Source organism: Nasonia vitripennis (genome assembly GCF_009193385.2).
Source record: "Nasonia vitripennis strain AsymCx chromosome 1 unlocalized genomic scaffold, Nvit_psr_1.1 chr1_random0009, whole genome shotgun sequence".
Taxonomy (NCBI): domain Eukaryota; kingdom Metazoa; phylum Arthropoda; class Insecta; order Hymenoptera; family Pteromalidae; genus Nasonia; species Nasonia vitripennis.
This window is the reverse complement of record NW_022279596.1, coordinates 1,070,514-1,089,868: the sequence shown is the minus strand read 5'-3', so window position 1 is coordinate 1,089,868 and position 19,355 is coordinate 1,070,514. Positions and strand designations below refer to the sequence as shown.

General features: G+C 27.0%; 2 protein-coding genes across 3 annotated transcripts; one reads left to right on the top strand and one right to left on the bottom strand.

The window, feature by feature from the left end:
• Window positions 1-1,195: 1,195 nt before the first annotated feature.
• On the top strand, window positions 1,196-18,567 carry LOC116417834. 2 transcript variants are annotated; one of them, XR_004228072.2, is made up of 4 exons: window positions 1,196-1,300; window positions 3,014-3,108; window positions 17,440-17,621; window positions 18,052-18,567. XR_004228072.2 is itself a non-coding variant. In XM_031932962.1 (2 exons), exons 1-2 carry the CDS (start codon window positions 17,412-17,414, stop codon window positions 18,175-18,177), a joined length of 336 nt encoding a protein of 111 aa, XP_031788822.1. In that variant the 5' UTR covers window positions 16,501-17,411; the 3' UTR covers window positions 18,178-18,557. The 2 variants fall into 2 exon arrangements, 1 of the variants encoding a protein (XP_031788822.1); XM_031932962.1 differs by lacking the exons at window positions 1,196-1,300; window positions 3,014-3,108 and having other exon boundaries at window positions 16,501-17,621; window positions 18,052-18,557.
• LOC116415685 lies at window positions 12,199-14,058 on the bottom strand. Its single transcript, XM_016986785.2, has 5 exons — window positions 13,525-14,058; window positions 13,270-13,450; window positions 12,759-12,941; window positions 12,573-12,682; window positions 12,199-12,494 (listed from the first exon to the last, which is right to left on the bottom strand). Exons 1-5 carry the CDS (start codon window positions 13,573-13,575, stop codon window positions 12,462-12,464), a joined length of 558 nt encoding a protein of 185 aa, XP_016842274.1. The 5' UTR covers window positions 13,576-14,058; the 3' UTR covers window positions 12,199-12,461.
• Window positions 18,568-19,355: the final 788 nt, after the last annotated feature.

The window sequence follows — 19,355 nt, the reverse complement described above, 5'->3', positions numbered from 1 at the left end:
AAAGTCCCCTTCATCCAAAGCAAGTCAGTCATCTACTATGAATAAGCCCGATGATGCAAACAAGAAATTGATAACAGAATGTGATAAATTGAAGATAAAGTATGCTACTGCTGAGAAAACTATTCAAGAACTTAGACAGAAAACGATGAAACTAGAAAAAAAAGTCGAAAGTTACAAAAAGAAAGCCGAGCAAGCTAATGAAGAAAACAAAAAACTTCAAGAACAAAATAATAAATTAGTTACGAAAGTAATCGAGAAATTCGAGGAGAAACAAGGTAAGATCTAGTTTTTTACTTATATTCGAGTACATAATGAAAATATTTTGCAATTTGGATGATAATCTATTTAAATATTGAATATTCATTATAATCTTTACATGTATATTTATAGAAGATCCGAGAAAACTCGATTAAAATAATTACAATTTAAAAATCTTGTATTATTGGTATTTAAATATAATCGTATCCTTATTAAGAAATAATAATATCGAATCTATTTTAATCGATTTTTATACAGATATAATTGAAATTGATACGTTCAATATATAAATCTATCTTTTAGTGATAAACAAACGAATTGGTAGATAAGTCTATTGATCTATTGTTTCAAAAGAAAAACGAAAAATAATTGATTTTTGTAACACAAGCACGATTTCCGCGTTTTTTTTACCTATTTTGCGGGCGTAAAGTTAAAATTTTTTTACCAGCGGGCACAAAAGACTCGACAGCGGTTACGAGCCGCAGACGACAGCAGACGCAGTACACAATATACTATTAACGTTTCGGTTAACAATGTCACCCTCGTCAAAAACATTATATCAACTTTTTTTCTGTTTTTCATTTGTTTTGGGAAGATCAATACACTTATCAATTACTCTAATTGAAGTTATGCATACAAATTATTATAATTTTTTGAAACTTTTATATCGTTAGGTGTACTAATACTACATTATTTCAGTTTGTTGCTAATTAAATCCTATACAATTCAGCAAAACTAAATAAATTGATAAAAATCAATTTAAAATAATAATAAATTATTAAGAGTCACAATCAAAATAACAATTGTAATAATTGCTTATTACTTTAATTAAAATAAGATATTTTGAGAAAAACATTAATTATTTATATTGATTATTGTAAGATCAGTTAAGGATAAATAATTTATTATTTTTAAAACAAATAAATATTTTAGTGACTTGATCCTGATAAATGCAGATATAAATCCAGTATGGACATAGTAACTTCCATATGACGGGGGCAGATGGGTACAAAATATTGTGTCAAATTATTCTCGTTATGGGGTAATGTACACAATGCTGTTGTACAATGCTGTTGCTATGTACAATTGCTAGCTATTACTATAATAGCAACTAAATTACATTAAATAAATTATAAATTTGACTTTCTGTACATGGGTTATAATTGCTATGCATTACTTAAATGCATTACTCGTTTTAGGATACATTAAATCGTTTTGATAATGTAGCTAAATAAATTTTTCTACAGTTTAATATATAAAAATAACTTACTTGAAATTTTTTACTGAAAAAGACTAAATTAAAGTTTTGATTTTGATATTATAACAAAAGTGATTTTAAACCAATCACAGCTCTTTTAAAAACCGAATTTATTATGAGTAATGCACGAGAAGTGTCTATAATGCACACATTCGGTTATTTGCACGAGTAGTTATAATTTTTATTATTTATTACAAATTTAAAGTTCACTTTAGTTAAATGATGAATTCAAATAACAGTTTTACCTTCAACTGGGATTAGATTTCTACGAAAACCGATAAAAATCGAATCAAATCGAAATTCAAACCATTAATGTTCATTATTGTTATACGAAATTATTCGTATTGAATCGATTTTCGTAGGTTCTTCACGACTCTAATTTAATTGAAATGCTAAAATTGTTATTATGACATTATTTAATTAAAAATATTAGATTTTAGTCATTTTCACCCACTTATTTCTAATATCACTGCTGAAACTGTTTTAATCCTGCTAAACACATGCAATTAAAAACAATTAAATACAATCAGAAATTCAAAAATCAAGTTGGTTTTAGTAGATAGCTGTAGGAAATCTGAATTATTTTACGCTATTGGATCTTTATTTAATTATCTGAAGTTTGCCTTTATTTCCCTTTGCGTTTAATCTTAGCACATGTTCATAACAAAATCAAATACTATATCTACTTCTGCTTGGATTTAAGTTTGTAAAATTGCAACTTTTATAATATATTCATTTTAATCATCTTTTTTTTACTTTTCAAAATCTTGTATTACTTAAATTATTGATAATTAAATCTACTTTTTATTTATGATATTTTTTTTGAGAACTTTGTTCAAAGAAAAAAAAATAATGACAAATAATGACAAATAATGAAAAATAATGATAAATAATAATATTGCTTCTGGAATTCACACATTTTTATTTGTTATTGTTTCCATTATTTTTTCGTATCTGTAATAATTTATCTATATTTTGTTATTATCAATTATTATCATATATTGTTTGGAATTATATATTTTGGAATTATTCTGGGATCCAAGACATATATATCTCATAATATACCATAAAATGCAGCTTGCTTATACACTTTATGATGGCACATACATTTTGCTACAACAGAAAAAAAATAAGAATAAATTACTTAAGACTTATAAAGTATTTAAATTACTAGTATGAGATTGAACATTAGCATCCTGCTATACAAATTTCATACACAATTTCTACTCTAAAAATTCATCTTTATCCTTTGTTAAATTCCTGATTAATTTACGATAATATTGGAATAATAAAATCGTAATTTTAATACTTTATAAAGTTTCGTGTATTTTTTAGCTCAAGTTAATATCACATTTATTGCGCATGTATATATAATGTATCCTTGATTTATTAAAATATACTGGGTTTGCTTTTTCCCGCTTGTTTTTGGATTTAATATTTTTTAATTTAATATTTTATAATATAATATTTTATAATTTAATATTTTATATCACACAGTGATTGATGATCAATTGTCCCAGACCAAAAACAGCGAAGCAGTTGCTGAAGACAATTTTTTACCAGTGGGACATTATCGTCCTTCCGACAATACGGTAAATTAATATACACATATTTATTTGTTTGTGTTATTTTTAAACAGTACTTTAAACATTATGTATGAAAAACAATAGTAGTGCATTAAATTTGTATTGATGTTAATTCTGTTTAATTTGTATTTATATACGTTTTATTGCTTTTAAAGATTTTTAATTGACTTTTTAATATAATATATGTGCTCCTTTATTATATTTATAAAAATTCTGAAGATAGTTTTGACAATAATTTTAAAATCTAAACTTTAGGTAATCATTTTTTATTGCTTAAAATAAAATCTTTATCAAAGGTTTTTGTTCTTTAGACCTTTGTAGCCAAGTTATTGTTTTATATTTATATACATATATAGTGTATATATATATATATATATATATATATATATCTACCTATATTATATAGACGTTTTGGACATACTCCCCCCCGCAGCCCCCCCGCAGCCCCCCCGCAAAATAAGGGAAAATTCTTCCATTTTTCATGTGATTTGAATAATCTGAAAAGCCCCCCCGCAGCCCCCCCGCAGCCCCCCCCCCGCGGCCCCCCCGCAGCCCCCCGCGCCCCCCCCCCCCAGCCACCCCGCAGCCCCCCCGCAGCCCCCCCGCACATTTTAGCAGCTTTTTCTTAAATATAATTTACTACTATAAAGAAAAACAAACCACCGTTAAAATATATCAGGTATAGTACTGCATTAAGATGTTGTATCAGCCTCGGGAAAATTCCACATTCTTCGTAGTAACTCTTCCAAGCCCCCATTACAAGCTCATAGCATAGTAGTATCTAAATTATATATAAGAGTAGAGATAAACCAATAGAGAGATAACTTAATAGTATATTATCACACTGTTGTGGGATCTGCTTTTCTACCTTTCTCGAGGCTTTCGCACGAGCACTGCGAGTGAGAAAATCGAGCAAGGTAGAAAAACACCTCCCACAACAGTATCATACGATATTTTATACCACGAGAGCCGAAAATTGCAATTAAAGTTTGCATTTTGAGGTTAGAGTGGTATACATTTTTTTTTCTATTTTTTCCACACCACCCATGAGGTAAATAGACAGGAGCGTTTTTTTGTAATATTTTTTGTTAAAGTTTGACTTTGTTTGAAGTAAATAATTCTTATAAGGTTTTTATTTTGCTTTTGTATTGTTAACACTTTGATGTGCGTATACTAAGCATTGACTTTTGCTTTTATATTGTTGACACTTTGATGTGTTTATACTAAGCATTGTCTTTTGCTTTTGTATTGTTATCACTTTCGCGTGTTTATATTCAGCATTGTAAAAACTTTATAAGATCATAAATGTTTTTAATTTATCAAAGTTTTAACAAAAAATAGAGTGGTATCCCCGTTAGGCCTAATCCACTTTTTAATATAGTAATTGACTCGAATTTAATAATGTAAAAAAATCAATGATTGTTAAGATTTTGCAGTATTGTTAATTTTAATTATTATAATTTGATATAACGTAACTGTACAATGTAAAATTTTATTTTGTTGTTAAATTGATGTGATATATAATGTTAGCAATATTCAAAATATATGCTACGTAAGCATCAGGATTACTTATTAAAGATTTAGGTATAAGATTTTCTTTTTTACGTAGTTTCAAAATACGTTGAATATTCAAAGTCATATTGGTAGGAATTTCATCTAAACTCGAAAAATGTTGAATGATTTCATTATTAAAAATTTCATAAAATTCAATCTTTTCATTGAATCTATTCAATTCATGTTTATCATATTCCTGTTGTAAATCAATTAAATAATTTTCATAATTTACTTGATCACGTTCATGTTCCATAATTTGATTATTTACTTCACGTAAATCCACATTGTCCTCTGGAATCAAAAAATTTTGAGCCGGATTCCATTCCATCCTGAAATTATTATGTATAAAAATGTATAGGAACATTATACTTTTTACTGCATCATATTCTTATCAATTTACTGTTAAATCATGTATTAAAGAAATTTTAATGCTAATTTTGTATCAATTTTTTACTATTAATTAAAAATTTCATTCCAAACTATGTTTTCGATTTCTGAATCGTTTTCATTTTCAATCTGAATGAATAGTTGATTAGGATTTTTGCATCTAGATAAAGCTACATATAATTGACCATGAGAAAATAATGGTTTTTTCAAGTATATCCCTACAGTATCGAAACTTTGACCTTGAGATTTATTGATAGTCATAGCGAACGCTAAGACTAAAGGAAATTGTTTTCTGTATAAAATAAGTGGCAATGAAGATAAATTTCCGGTATTTAAGGTGATTCTAGGTATAAAAACTTTGTTTCCGATTTTTTCCCCAGTTATAATTTCGGCTTCAATGTTATACTTAAATAATTTAGTAACTTTTAAACGTGTGCCATTACACAAACCGTCAGTTATACTTAAGTTTCTTATTAACATAACAATGGCCCCAATTTTCAAATTAAGTTCGTGAGGTGGCAATCCTTCACGAATGCTATTTAATATTTCGATCGGAAAGTTAATGTAAATATTATCGTCAGATTTATCAACACCTTTATAAGTTGCAGTATCAATACTATAATATGTTTTTATCTCTCCTTCCATTTGATTTAAAATTTTATTATTCAAAAAATAAGTATATTCATTGTGAGAAGTAAGTATTACACTATTTAATGAAAAATCAAACTTTTGACCAAAAATTTTTGAACATATATTATTTGTTTTCCATTCTTCAGGAATTTTAAACTTTTCTATCTTTCCTTCTCCAACGTCTAATAATAATTTTGAAAAATTTCTATTGAGTGATCGCATATTTATATTTAATTTTAAAATATGGAAGTATGACCAAAGGTATGATGATTTTATAGTTTCTCCTATAATAATAGTTCTACTGCTATTCTTTAAAACAGGTAATATTTGTCGAAAGTCTCCTCCTAAAACTATTAATTTATTTCCGAAAGGAATATTAGTATCACATAAATCGCGTAAAGTTGTATCAACTATTTCTAGAGCTTTTTTAGGAATCATAGAAGCTTCATCCCAAATTATCAAATCTGCTTCTTGTAACTTTTCTTTATCAGATTTGTACTGCAAAAATGAGATTTTTATATTGGTCAAATCTAAAGGCAAACGAAAAGTTCTATGACTGGTCATTCCTTTTGGTAATAATATTGAAGCTATACCAGTCCATGCCATTGATAAAATTTTTTTATTTTGAGAAATAAAAAAGTAAATTAAAGTCTTATACAAAAATGTTTTTCCTGAACCTCCAGGACCGTCTATAAAATAAGTTTTATGAGTTTGTGAACATATCGTTTCAAAAATCTCTTTTTGGTCACTGTTCAATTGATTATACATTGATTTAAACAAATATTTGCATTGTTTAATTTCTTCACTATCATAAATGTTTTGTAAAATAGTTTTGTTTGGCATAGGTAAATTGAATGAATCACAAGATTTATCTTCTAATGCAAATATTTGGTTGATATGTAAAAGAGCACGATTTTCTTTGTTATCAATAAAATCTTCGATGAATCTATTTTTGTACTTATTCCAAATGCGATCACCTTGAAAATTTTCAGAAAGTAAAAACCACGCGAAAAATTGTCGTAACTGAATCGGTAACATAACATTACTAGCTTCTTCAAAAATATTATCAATTTGATGGTCATGTTCAATTAAACCCATGGCAATAGCAGTGTCTTTATATGTACTATATTTTATATCGTTGTAAGTTTTCAAGTTTTCAAATGAGGTTGCGCCTTTTACTTTATTTAATATTAATTTTAAATGAAACCGTTCATGATCTTTGGGTGAAACTACATTTAATCTACCAATAGCAATATTTTTCATCATATTTTTTCTTTTTTGCCATTTTTTATTTTTGTTATTAAAAATATAGTATTCTGGAACATTTACGTATTTAATAGATTTTGCAAAATCATCGACTTTATTCAATTCGAACCATGCGGTTAATCGTGTTTGATAATTCTCTATTGCAGTTTCGATTTTATTTTCTTCAAATATCTTATATTGTTTGTTTTTATCATGTACAGGTAAATTTTCTACTGAATGACTTCTATAACAAATTGGATAATTTTGTAATCGCCAAGCTGCTTCCATTGGACTTAAATATCTACCATCAACATAATTTTTAATTTCATCAAATTTATCTTCAGTTTGACAGTCAACATCTTTTTGAATTTGAACAAATGCTCTATCACTACCTTTATGGATATATTTAAAGATGTATTTTATGCTTTGTATAGAAGCACAAAATTCAACATTTATATGGCATTTATATTTCATCAATAGAAATTTATTATATGGTACAACCATTGAATTATTGACTGGAATTTTCTCATTATATCGAGTTTTATAAACATGATTATCAGAGGTGTTATCAGTTCTTTTATATTCTGGGTAACCATTTTTTTGTATTGTAGTTACATCAGCGAAAGGTTTCGGAAATTTTTTTATGCATTCTTTCTTTTTATTATTCAAACAGGGACTATGATTATTATGAGGTCCATGCAGCATATGTTTGATAGTTAATTTTTTAAGTTTTTCGTTATTTGGAATTATTTCAGCAGATATATATTTATCAATATGTTTAGAAGTAATGATTTTGTTGTCAGGATGCAATGTTATTAAAATGTGTGCATGTGGTAAACCTCGTTTTTGAAACTCAATTGTATAAACATAAGCTAATACTTTACCAAAAATATTTTTTTTCGTTATATCATTCATTATTGATTGTAGTTTTGTGTGAAATAATCTAACAGTGATATGAGGTATATCATTTGGATTTGTATTCTTCGGAAACTGTTTTAAAATTAATTTCAATTCTTTCCATTTTGGATTGCATGTTACTGTTATGAATAAATCTGGTCTCCCACATTTTCTCATAATAGCCATTGCATCTTGATAGTGTTGTTGCATATACCTAGGACCTCCAATATATGTCGCTGGTAATATAAAAAGATTTCCGACTTTTTCTTTTTTTTCAAAATTATTAGAAATATTTGAAGCACTATTAACTACTGCATCTAATAACCCTTGATAACATTCTATCCTTAATGTGTTTTGATTGTATCTCAAATAATTCAAACGATTGTTTTCTATCATTACATAAGCATGTATAAAAAATTGTTGAGTTAGTCTCCCTGCATATAATAAAGGACTAAAATTTATTTCGTTTGGTCGGTAGGCAAGTCTATATGAATAATATTGTAAAAGAGAAAGATTTTTTTTTTCTTTTAAATGATAATTTTGAGAATAATGAGTACTCCATCCTAAATCACCTGACGGGAACAACAATGGGAAAACCATCGGATCAACAAATTGTGATAATTTATTTAAATATGTATCTTGTGGATGATTTTCTGGTAATTCTTTAGGATACACGCAAAGATCATAGTTTTCTGGTAAACCTGAGTCTGAAACTATAATAGCACCACATTCAGCGGTCAGGGGTTTGTTATATACATGCTTTTGTTGACCGTTTTTTCGTAAAAAAATCATTTTATAATTCGGAAGATTTTGAATGTTTGCTATTTGATGCAAATGCTTATAATTTTTAGCTATGGGATTATTTTTTAAAATCTTAGTCAAAGTTTCAATATGTGATTGGATTAATTTTTTATTATTGTTCGTATTTAATCTCTTTTCAACAGCTGATTGATCATCATATATATAAAATTGACTATGTTTTGGTGTTTTATGGATATCTGGTTTTAAAGTATTCGGAGTAACGTGACAAATTTGGCCTTGTATTTTAATATTATAAAAATAGATTTTCCTTTTTGTTCTATTTCATTACTCATAAAAGATGCAAAACTAAAAAGATTATTATAATATCTAATTAATTGTCTAAACTCATCATCATATAATAAAAGGTTTTTTAAATCGTTATGATATTTACTTAGAACACATAAACGAACTTTTCCATTATGACAACAATTTATTTTTGATCTTTCTTCCTTCCAAAATTTAGCAAAACAATGTTTGCATTCATAACTCATTTCACCATAATTTAAAGGTTCAACAAAAAATTCTTTATCAGTATCATCAATCAACTGTTGAACAGAAATTGATACTTCTAATTTTTTTTTTTCTTTAGATAAAGCGGACGTAAAAGATTTTAATTTTCTTTTTATATCGGGATTTTCGTAATTTAGTAGATGATATTGGCCTGAATCGATATTACCAGTGAAAAGCAATGTTAGCTTTGACTTACTCAAAGTGTTTCCAAAGCTTAGTGTGTTATTAAAGTTATCAACAATAATAGTAAAATAAACATCGAATATTTCTACGAAACTGAATTTCAATTACAGTGCCAAAAATGCCAACTTGTGACATATAATCAAAATAAGTATCACTACTTTTGATATTTTGAAAATAATCGTTTCCCAAAACAAAGTCACGATAATTATTCCACTCAATAATTACTTTTTTAACTATCAATAATCTTATATTTCGATGTAAGTTTTCATTATTGTATACAAAAATTGAAAATATCCTAAATAGCCCGTTACCATCTCGTACAATATTAATTTCATTTTGATGTAGTTCTTTTTTATATTTTTTACTTTGAATAACGTTATTTGCCAAGTCATCATTTTTTCTTTTTCTGTTTACATTTAATCTATTTGAAATGTCTTTTAATATTTGTTCTATATTTTGATTTTCAAAATTTATTATATCATAGTGACCCGAATCAATATTTCCCGTAAAAAGTAATGTTAATTTTAAAATACTTTCTGAATTTCCAAAAAAGTTACTCTGATCAGAAGTATTAAAAGTTACTCTTACGAATACGTTAAATATTTCAGTGAAACTTTGAATTTCAACTCCGGTTCCATAGAAGCCATTTTGGCACATTGAATTGAAATAATCCCGAGTATTTTTTACATCTTTATAATAATCGTTTCCTACTATAAAATGATGATAATCATGCCATTTACTTATAACATTTACAACTGTTAAATAACGAAGTAATGTATGACAATTTTGATGACCATATAAAAAAACTGAAAACGTTCTAAATAAGCAATTTCCATCTCCTTCAACTGTAATTTTAGAATTATACATATATTAAGTTCAAGCCTACTTTAGGTGTGCAGAATGTAATAGCGGAAAATAATACGCAAATGTTGACAAGTGTTTCTTCTCGATTTCTTATTTCGGCCGCAGGAAGATAGATAAGGAAGACAGGCGAATAAGGAATGCTTCAAACCACTTTGCTTCAAGCTTGATATATCAATTTTGATAGTTGCTGTTCGCCTGTAAAATTGAAATTTTATGTATAACTAAATAAAGAATAACTAATTTCTGTATTTCAGTTTTGAGTACATAAGGTATTGACTCCATTAGTCATTCACATGTATAGGATATTGGGGTCTTATATAAAATCTTATTAAATATATTTTACTACCTGATTATAAGATAAGCGCGTCAGCGATTATTAACTTAAGGTCTCATAGCTGTATGCACGCGAACGACTAATGAAATCAATTAACTAGCTGATGTCAATATTAATTGACGTGCACTGCCTCATAGCGCAATAATGATTAGAAATAACCTCCATAAATAAAAATGAAATTGAAATAATGAGTTGAGAAACTTTCGTTTTCTTAGTTCTAAACACAATACATTAAAACGTCTATTTTACCAGTGCTTTCACAAAGGTACACTCGGTGATAGTGGACTCTCAAAGAACGTTTTCGTAATCAAGCTCCTTATTGGTTAAATTTTTGGAATCGGACAATCTGATTGGAGGATTTTAAAACTGATTTTTGAAAATCACCTTCTGCCGAGTGTATATAAATATTAGTAAGAAAATACCTGTAGATGATTGAATTTTTTGCTTGCTGGTTATCACATATGAATGACTAAATCAGTAAAATACACAAACAGCAAAAATGATAATTAACAATTTATTTGCAATGCGCGGAAGAAAGACAATGACACCAAAAACAGTTTGTTTATCATGAAGTAGGTTAAATTTTCTACCAGTGGAAAGATGTATGTACATTCGAATGATCTTAATTCGAATTTAAGAAAATTATTGAAAAATATTAATAAGAAAATGAACAAATTTAATAGAGTTACTTATAACTTAATAATATATAGTGATAAAGAGTAATATGTCATAACTTTATTCCTTATTACTTGATAAAAGATATTAAATGATATTACGTTTTAATAAAAATGTATGTACATAATTACCTGCAGAAAAAAAAAATTCAATCATATCTTGAATGTGTTAGTTTCGTTTTTATTTTTGTAGCTTATTTTATCAATATATTAAGGTATAAAGAAGTGCACGTTAATTAATATTGTCGTAATAATTTACATTGAATCCTTTAGTTACTAATTGCTGGCGTGCGTTTCTTATATTCATGCAGTAAAATAGATTTAATGGGATTTTATATATTAATTAAAAAGAAAACAATGAATAAGTATTTTAGTTTTGCGAACGTAGGGTATTGACTCCATTAGTCGTTCGCCTACAATTGACTTCAATAGTCGTTCGCCTGAAATTGACTCCATTAGTCGTTCGCGTGTATGGTATATTAACTTCATTTAATGTAATGATTTATATTATTCTCTATTTAGTCATAAGAAGTGTTTCAGTTTTGCGTACGTAGGGTATTGATTCGATTGGTCGTTCACCTGCAATTGACTTCATTAGTCGTTCGCCTGTATACGGCATTGACTCCATTAGTCGTTAGCGTGTATAGAATATTAACTTCATTTTATATAAAAATTGATATTATACTCTATTTAGTCATAAGAAGTGTTTCAGTTTTGCGAACGCAGGGTATTGACTCCGTTAGTCGTTCGCCTGCAATTGACTTCATTAGTCGTTCATCTGCATACGGCATTGACTCCATTAGTCGTTAGCGTGTATAGAATAGAAACAGTTTCGCGAACGTAGGGTATTGACTCCATTAGTCTCCCGCGTACATACAGCTTTGACTCCATTAGTTACTAATCACTTTTAAATAAACTTAAAATTTCTTATGAAACAGTAAAATTATCAGAAAGAAAATTGTATTAAACTAACTTTTACTAACGGATAAAAATATATAAATAATGAAATATAGTAAGTTAATTCATTTTTTGACAACAGTAAATTTATTGTAAAAAGTGATGACAATTACGTGGGAGTCTAAAATCTTGAAATACGAAGCCACTTCAGTACAAAATGCCATGTTAATTAGCATAATATTTGTTTACAAAATTTAGATAACTTCAAGAAAATATACAGTGAATTCGTTAATATATAAAATCATTGTATATAAAAAAATACGTCCTAATTTGTTCCATTTTTCTCTTTTTACAATTTGCAGGAATGACGTAATAGTATTTAATTAATTTTTCGGTATATCTTGATTATTGATATCCTGAAGAAAAAAATTTGTATAATAATATTAAAAATTAGTTTTAAACGTATTTATATATGTTTTATATGAGTAGTTTACCTCATTGATAAATATTTCAGAACCATTTAAAAGATCAATAAGATCTAATGGAACGTCATTAATAATTTTAATTTGGTTTTTGTTATGTACTTTTAATAAGAAACTGTTTCCTAAAAATAAACACATAATAATTAGTTAAATAAAAAAAATATAAATACTGAAATGTTGATATAACTGTGTGCATACCATTTTCCTGTAAATCACCAACTACTTCAATTTCTACTCCCAATTTAAAATTTAGTTCTTCATCTTTAGATTTCAATAATAAAATATCCAATTTATTTTTTTTATTCGTAATCGATCCGAAATATTCATTTGAGTTATTTTGATTATGTAGAACAAATTCATTGTAGATGTATCCTGTAAGTCCTATAAAGAATTTTTAAACATATTAAAGAATGATTAAGAATAGAGATCTTTATTTAAAATATAATTATTGAAACATTTTAAGGGGATGTCGAAGCTTAAAATCACTGGTTTTCTACTCTATATATCTTTTTAAATAAGCCTGTAATAAAAAATAAAACTAGAGCGCTATAGTATTAAATATAGTGAATCATTCTCCCGAAAGAAAATGTCAATCTGACTTTTAGTTTTTTTAGAAGTCGTAAAATACTAAATATCCTGTGGCGGATTTAGAAACTTTTGCTCCGACGTCCCTTTAAGAAATATTTTTAAAATACATATTTTTACTTACTCACGCGACCTTTCTTTGTTGGAATTTCATCAAATTTAATATGTAAAATTGGAGAATCTCTCCACTTGAATTCTCCAAAAGATGTGATTGTAGAAAATGTTTGTAAATTAATTTCAAAAGGAACATTACCCTTAGTAAACTTCTTTTCAGGTACAACTGAAGCATTACGAATTAATATTTTCTGAAAATAATTAAATAATATTTAATTAATTTGTTATAATTTTCTTTTAACATATACAATACTAAATAACTTACTTCATCGACTTTTAATTTTGTCTCAAAGAGATCAATAATTTCATTAAACATATTACACTGAATTAGAGAACCATCAGTGTTATTCAAGATACATTTTTTTATCTTAAATTCAGCATTTGTTGATTTGTTTACGTAAGTTTTAACGTCAGTGACTTCTTCAACATAAGCTACCAACGTTCTGCGATATAAAAAAGTAGATTTTAGATACAATTAAATTTTGGTAATAACCTCAAAAAATAAAAATTGTTTATTAAATAAAAATAAAGTGTTAAAGGCGTATAATCAAAAAATAAAAGAAGTAAAAGTAGTCAAAGTGTAAAAAAAGTAAATAAAAATGTCTCATACGCAGATTTATCACCAATTTTAAATTTTGAATTTAAAAATTCTGTGGTTGTGAAAGGTATGTCTTTCCTTTTTCTCAAAACGTTTGTACTTTCCATATCATCACTCTTCCTTTTTGACATTTTGCACTAATAATTTAAAACTATTAAAAACTTATTATAAAACTGTAAAATTATCAGAAATAAAATTGTATAAAATATACTTTTACAAAAATATGCTATCTAGCAGAAGATAGTTTTTGAAAAAAAGTGAAAAATGTTCATACATATATATGATGTAAATAATCAACTATAGGAGTCAATATTTTAATCAATAGCAAAATTCAGGTTGTAACAACACAGAAATTTTAATAAATAGCAACAAATTCATGTTATTCGCAAAGGCATCAAATTAATGAATATCATTTGGAAATAATGCGTTTTTTAGTATAAATTTTAGTAAATATTTGACAAAAATAGATATTTTGTATTATATATATTTTTATGGAATAATTTTTTTCATGGAGTAATATATATATATGTATAGTTTTCAGTTTTACGAACATGGGGTATTGACTTTATCAGTCGTTCGCATGAATAGATTATTGACTCTATTGGTCATTCGCATATATAGGGTATTGACTTCGTTAGTCATTCGCGTGTATGCTATTTGTAACTATCTTCAGTATTTTGATTTACCCGAAATACAAATTTTTTTTTTTCGTCATGGGAAAATTTAGTATTGCTAAATTTTAGTATTTATATAAATTTCGGGATTAATTAAATAAATTTAGATACAAAAAATGGAGCAAAAGTAAGTGTATACATATACAAAATATATATTATAAATGTATATAATAATTTGATTTTTTTTAGTAACTTAAATTCTATCAAATGCCAGTATTGTAATGTGTCTTTTACAAACGAAGAATCTTTAATCAATCATCAAAAAAAACACCAACAGCAATTTTCGGAATGCATTATATGTCACATCATTATTAAAAACAGAAGGCATTTAGAAAGACACAAAAAGGAACACATTATTGACAAAATTAAACAGTGTAATTTATGTACTAAAAGTTTTAAGAGACAGACACACTTGAATCGACATTTATTATCTCACTATAAAGATAGTAATAAAAAAATTTGCACTGTATGTGGAAAAGGTTTCACGAGGAAAGATGTATTAATGAGATACATTAATAAAATCCATAAAAACACCTAATATTTTTGTAATAAATTACTTGGTAGAGAATTTAACATATTATGGCGATATTTATATAAAATACGTATTATACGAAGGTTGTACGACTCCATTAGTCGTTTGTGTATATAAGGTATTGACTCTATTAGTCGTTTGTGTATATAAGGTATTGACTCTATTAGTCGTTACCCTAGGCCGGACCGGTGTTCCGATCTGTTCCATGTATCTAATAATTGTATACGTATGTTTGACCTTTCGCCCCTCTATATACTGACTATGTCTGTGCTATAAACGCGCCAACTTTTGAACAAGCTGAATAAATAAACAAGAGTGCCTTTAGAGTTACTGTTTGAGATTATTTAAATAGTTTTGGCTAACCTTAGATATATATAAATATATTTGCTGCTAACCTGATAGAAATTAGATTAAAAAGTTCAGTAATTTAAGAATCAAGAAGTGAATTTCGTCTTCTAATAAACGTAACCATAACATCTATACTATAAACCCTGGTGAATTGTTGAAGATTTTTGAGGCAGTTTATTTACCATAATCCGAGCAGTTTTACAATCATCGGCTTCCTTTTTGCGGTTCACATGTATAACCCTTTTATTTTTACATGTTTAACCTTTAAACTTTTTCATAATTCTTATAGGTTAATGTATAATTTTTAGATAAACAATGGAGTATGAATGTATATCGTGTGATAGGAAATTCACGAAAAAAAGTCAGCTTTTTATTCACTATGCTATTCATTCGAAAAAGAAAGAGTTTATCTGCGATGTTTGTAAAAAAGAGTTTACTCAGAAAGGAAATCTAAATGTTCATTTAAAATCACATCAAAAAATAAAAAAGTACATTTGCGATATTTGTCACAATGGATTTGTAACGAAATCGCAAGTAAAATCACACATTATAAGTGTACATAACGAGGAAAAAGAATATATTTGTGATATTTGTGATAAACAGTATTCAAGGAAATCTTATCTAACATCTCATTTAAAAACACATACAAATGTATGTAATCATGAATGTAACGTTTGTAAAAAAACCTTCAAAAAAAAAAGAATATTTAATGACGCATCAGCGCATACATTCAAATGAAAAAAAACATTCATGCAAAATATGTTCAAAATCATTCAACAACAAAAGTAATTACAATAGGCACATACGTATTCATAAATAAATCATAAAGTACTCCAATAATGTTTTTATACTTTTATAAATATATTTATTTATTTTTTGGAAATATATTTTATTACTTTTCTAAATCTTTGTAGAACTTATTTTTCCTACTAACGTAAATAATGACGGTACGTATCAACATATATCTACGTTAGATTTTTTCGGTAAATTTGATCTATATGGTGCTTTTCTTCGTAGACAATATTCCGTTAACCAAAAAGTAATTTGTAAAAGTTGTTGCCCGCATCACAATTTTTATATTTTAATAATCACTATATCAAATTTTAATAATATGTACTATATTTAAAAACAAATTACTTACTACTTGAAAAATGATACATATATATCGATGCAAGTGGTATGAATTTAACCTCTTTTTTTGTCTTGATTAAGCTACTTCTAACAATTACGTTGAAAATTAAATTTACACTAAAACAAGAATCGGGGGGTTGGCGAGCGCAGCGAGCAGGGGGGCGGAGCCCCACTAGTATATATATATATATATGTATATATTTGTGACCCAAATTCGTGGCACTTCCTCGTTAGTTTTAAAATTATTATTATTGCAATTACATTGACGGGGAGAGAGACTGTCACGTGGTGTTTACGATAACATCATGACTTCGAAAACTCCATTACAGTGTGTGGGTAATACTGTAATGGCGTATTTGGTGAAAAAACGCTAATAAAGAGCACAGTAACAGGGAGAGTAAGCGGTCGAACCAAAGCCGCGCTAAAAAATAACACGGTGGATGGCCAAGTCGAAAATAATTTAGAATTTCAACAATTAGAGCCGACTAAATTGTCAGCATGCGAAGGTAATTTAATCAGTGATAAGTACAAAAAAATGTGAACTATAAGTTTAAAATAAACCATTATATGATAGTTTACAGTCTCGTTGCACTGAGTAGTATAAGTAGTCTATTCTTTTCTTAATAACTAGATAAAAGTCAATACAATTTTTTATCGATTTGAAAAAATAAACTGCTTATGCAGCGGTCACGCGTAACAGCGGATTTATGCAGTTGGTACTACGAAATAATGTATTCGCGAATTCAGTGATCTGTTATTTCACGTCGCTTAGAGATTTCTTAATGTCTTCGATCATTTTATCTAGATTTTACAATTTATTTACATAAATATATTTTAATCATTTTCAACTACCACTTTCGCTGTTTATAATGATAAATATTTGTTATTCTTTTACAGATGTATTTGTTAAATGGTTAAGGACCAAGTACACAGAAATCATAATGGCAGGAAATAAAAAATGGAAGAAAGACATTAAAGCTAGTGAAGCTGAAGAAATTAAAAGATTTCGAACGTACGTAACGAAGAAAATTTCTTATTTAATACGATCTCCCCCGGAAAAAAGCCTCGTAAAAAAGAAGGTATTTGTTTGAATATATTTATGCACAATTCCCCTGCTGAAGAAAACTGATTAATAAGATTTCTTATCCACTTAAATTAATCTTAACTTTACTTTTTGCATTAATTCTCGATAAAATGAGATATATGTCGATATGAGTCGATATAGGTCAATAAAACTATATAAAAAATTATAATTGAAATCAGTACAATCAAGATTATTTTGAATTCTAACGATCAATTGTGATTTTTCGTATAGTTTTTATCGGCTCATATCGACTTATATACAGCTCATATTTACCTAAATAGCATTTTATCAAGTCCTAATGCAAACAAAAATTGAATTAAGATTTACCATTCAAGTCGACATTTTATCAACTTTTTTCAACAGGGATATTTTATAAAATACTTGAAATATATACATTAATTTGTTTGTTTTAATTTATGTATTAGTTGACATTGATTCGGAAAATGATGAAGAACGTGACAACACTGGCCACGATAAACAAAAAGTTATTGAGACCGAAAAAGACGAAGAAATGGTTGAAAAACAAAATAATGAAAGCGAAATGGAAATAGAAAATAATACGAAAATTGATAAAGAAAACGACATTGAAAAGAAAAATGATATTGAAAAAGAAAATGACGTTGAAGTAGAAAAATTGAATGAGAAAACGAATAATGTGCTGGAGGTCGAGGGTAATACAGAGAATGTATCACCTATTTCTGATTTGTGTGAGAACGATTCGCTAGATGGGTTTGAAACATTTGAAGAGGAAGAAACTGAGGTCGTCGTCGAGAAGAAAGGAGGTAGTGACAGCGACGCTACCGTAAAAAATTCATCGGAAGATGAGGCCTAGTTATGAAACTATAAAACTACGGTGTATATACAGTTTTTCGAAAATTATATTTTAATTTTAATTTTTTATTTATTTTTATAATAAGCTAAATAAAGCTTAAGCCCCTTTAGTATTTGTTTTTTAAATAAATATAACATTTATTTGATAATAAAGTATTTTTATAATTATAAATCAAGAATAGAAATAACTATTTACTGTTAACTACCTACTTAGACTAAGAAATCATTTAGTTATTGAAATTATATTAATTCAATCGAATTTGATGATAACTGTAAATCTCACGTTTTGGTTTAGACATACATATATATACATTAAATTCTCTTAGAACTCGATTAAAATCGATTAAAGTTCATGAATGTATTTATAAAAAAATTACTATTAAAGTAAATAAAGGTCGATCATTAGTATTAACCAGTGACTAATAGTTACTTTTTGTATTAAATTATATTGATTCCTATTGAATTTATCGATTTTAATCGAGTTCTGACATGAAATTAAGATGTAGCTTTAAATTCGATTACAAATTTAATCGATCTATACATGGAATATTTTTAGCACAGATATATAGCTTGGAATTAAATTAAAATTTTAATCGATCCCTTTAAAATATTTACGCAATATATAGGGTAAATATCTTATTATAACTATTAAACATCATTAAAAAATATTAATTTCAATGAAAAAATTAGCTATTAGATCCATTAAATTGGAGGTAAGCAGCAGTTATAATTAAGTCGAATTGAAAACGATTAATTCAAATTAAAGCCGATAGAAATTAATTTTAATTCCTCTATTGGCAATAGAAATGGATTGATCTGAATGCGAATTTTAGTACAATAGAATTACATTAAAATTCTATAAAATATAATTTTTTTAAATTAAAAAAAAATTTATTCA

Bases quoted from the DNA above. Each gene is read 5' to 3' on its own strand.
- LOC116415685 (XM_016986785.2), bottom strand. From the start codon at position 13,575: ATGTTTAATGAAATTATTGATCTCTTTGAGACAAAATTAAAAGTCGAT. The intron at 12,942-13,269 runs GTAAGTAAAAAT...AATTCTTTATAG, and splicing joins AACAAAGAAAGGTCGCGTGA to GACTTACAGGATACATCTAC. The intron at 12,495-12,572 runs GTAAACTACTCA...TTTTTTCTTCAG, and splicing joins CTGAAATATTTATCAATGAG to GATATCAATAATCAAGATAT.
- LOC116417834 (XM_031932962.1), top strand. From the start codon at position 17,412: ATGATAAATATTTGTTATTCTTTTACAGATGTATTTGTTAAATGGTTA. The intron at 17,622-18,051 runs GTATTTGTTTGA...TTTATGTATTAG, and splicing joins AAAGCCTCGTAAAAAAGAAG to TTGACATTGATTCGGAAAAT.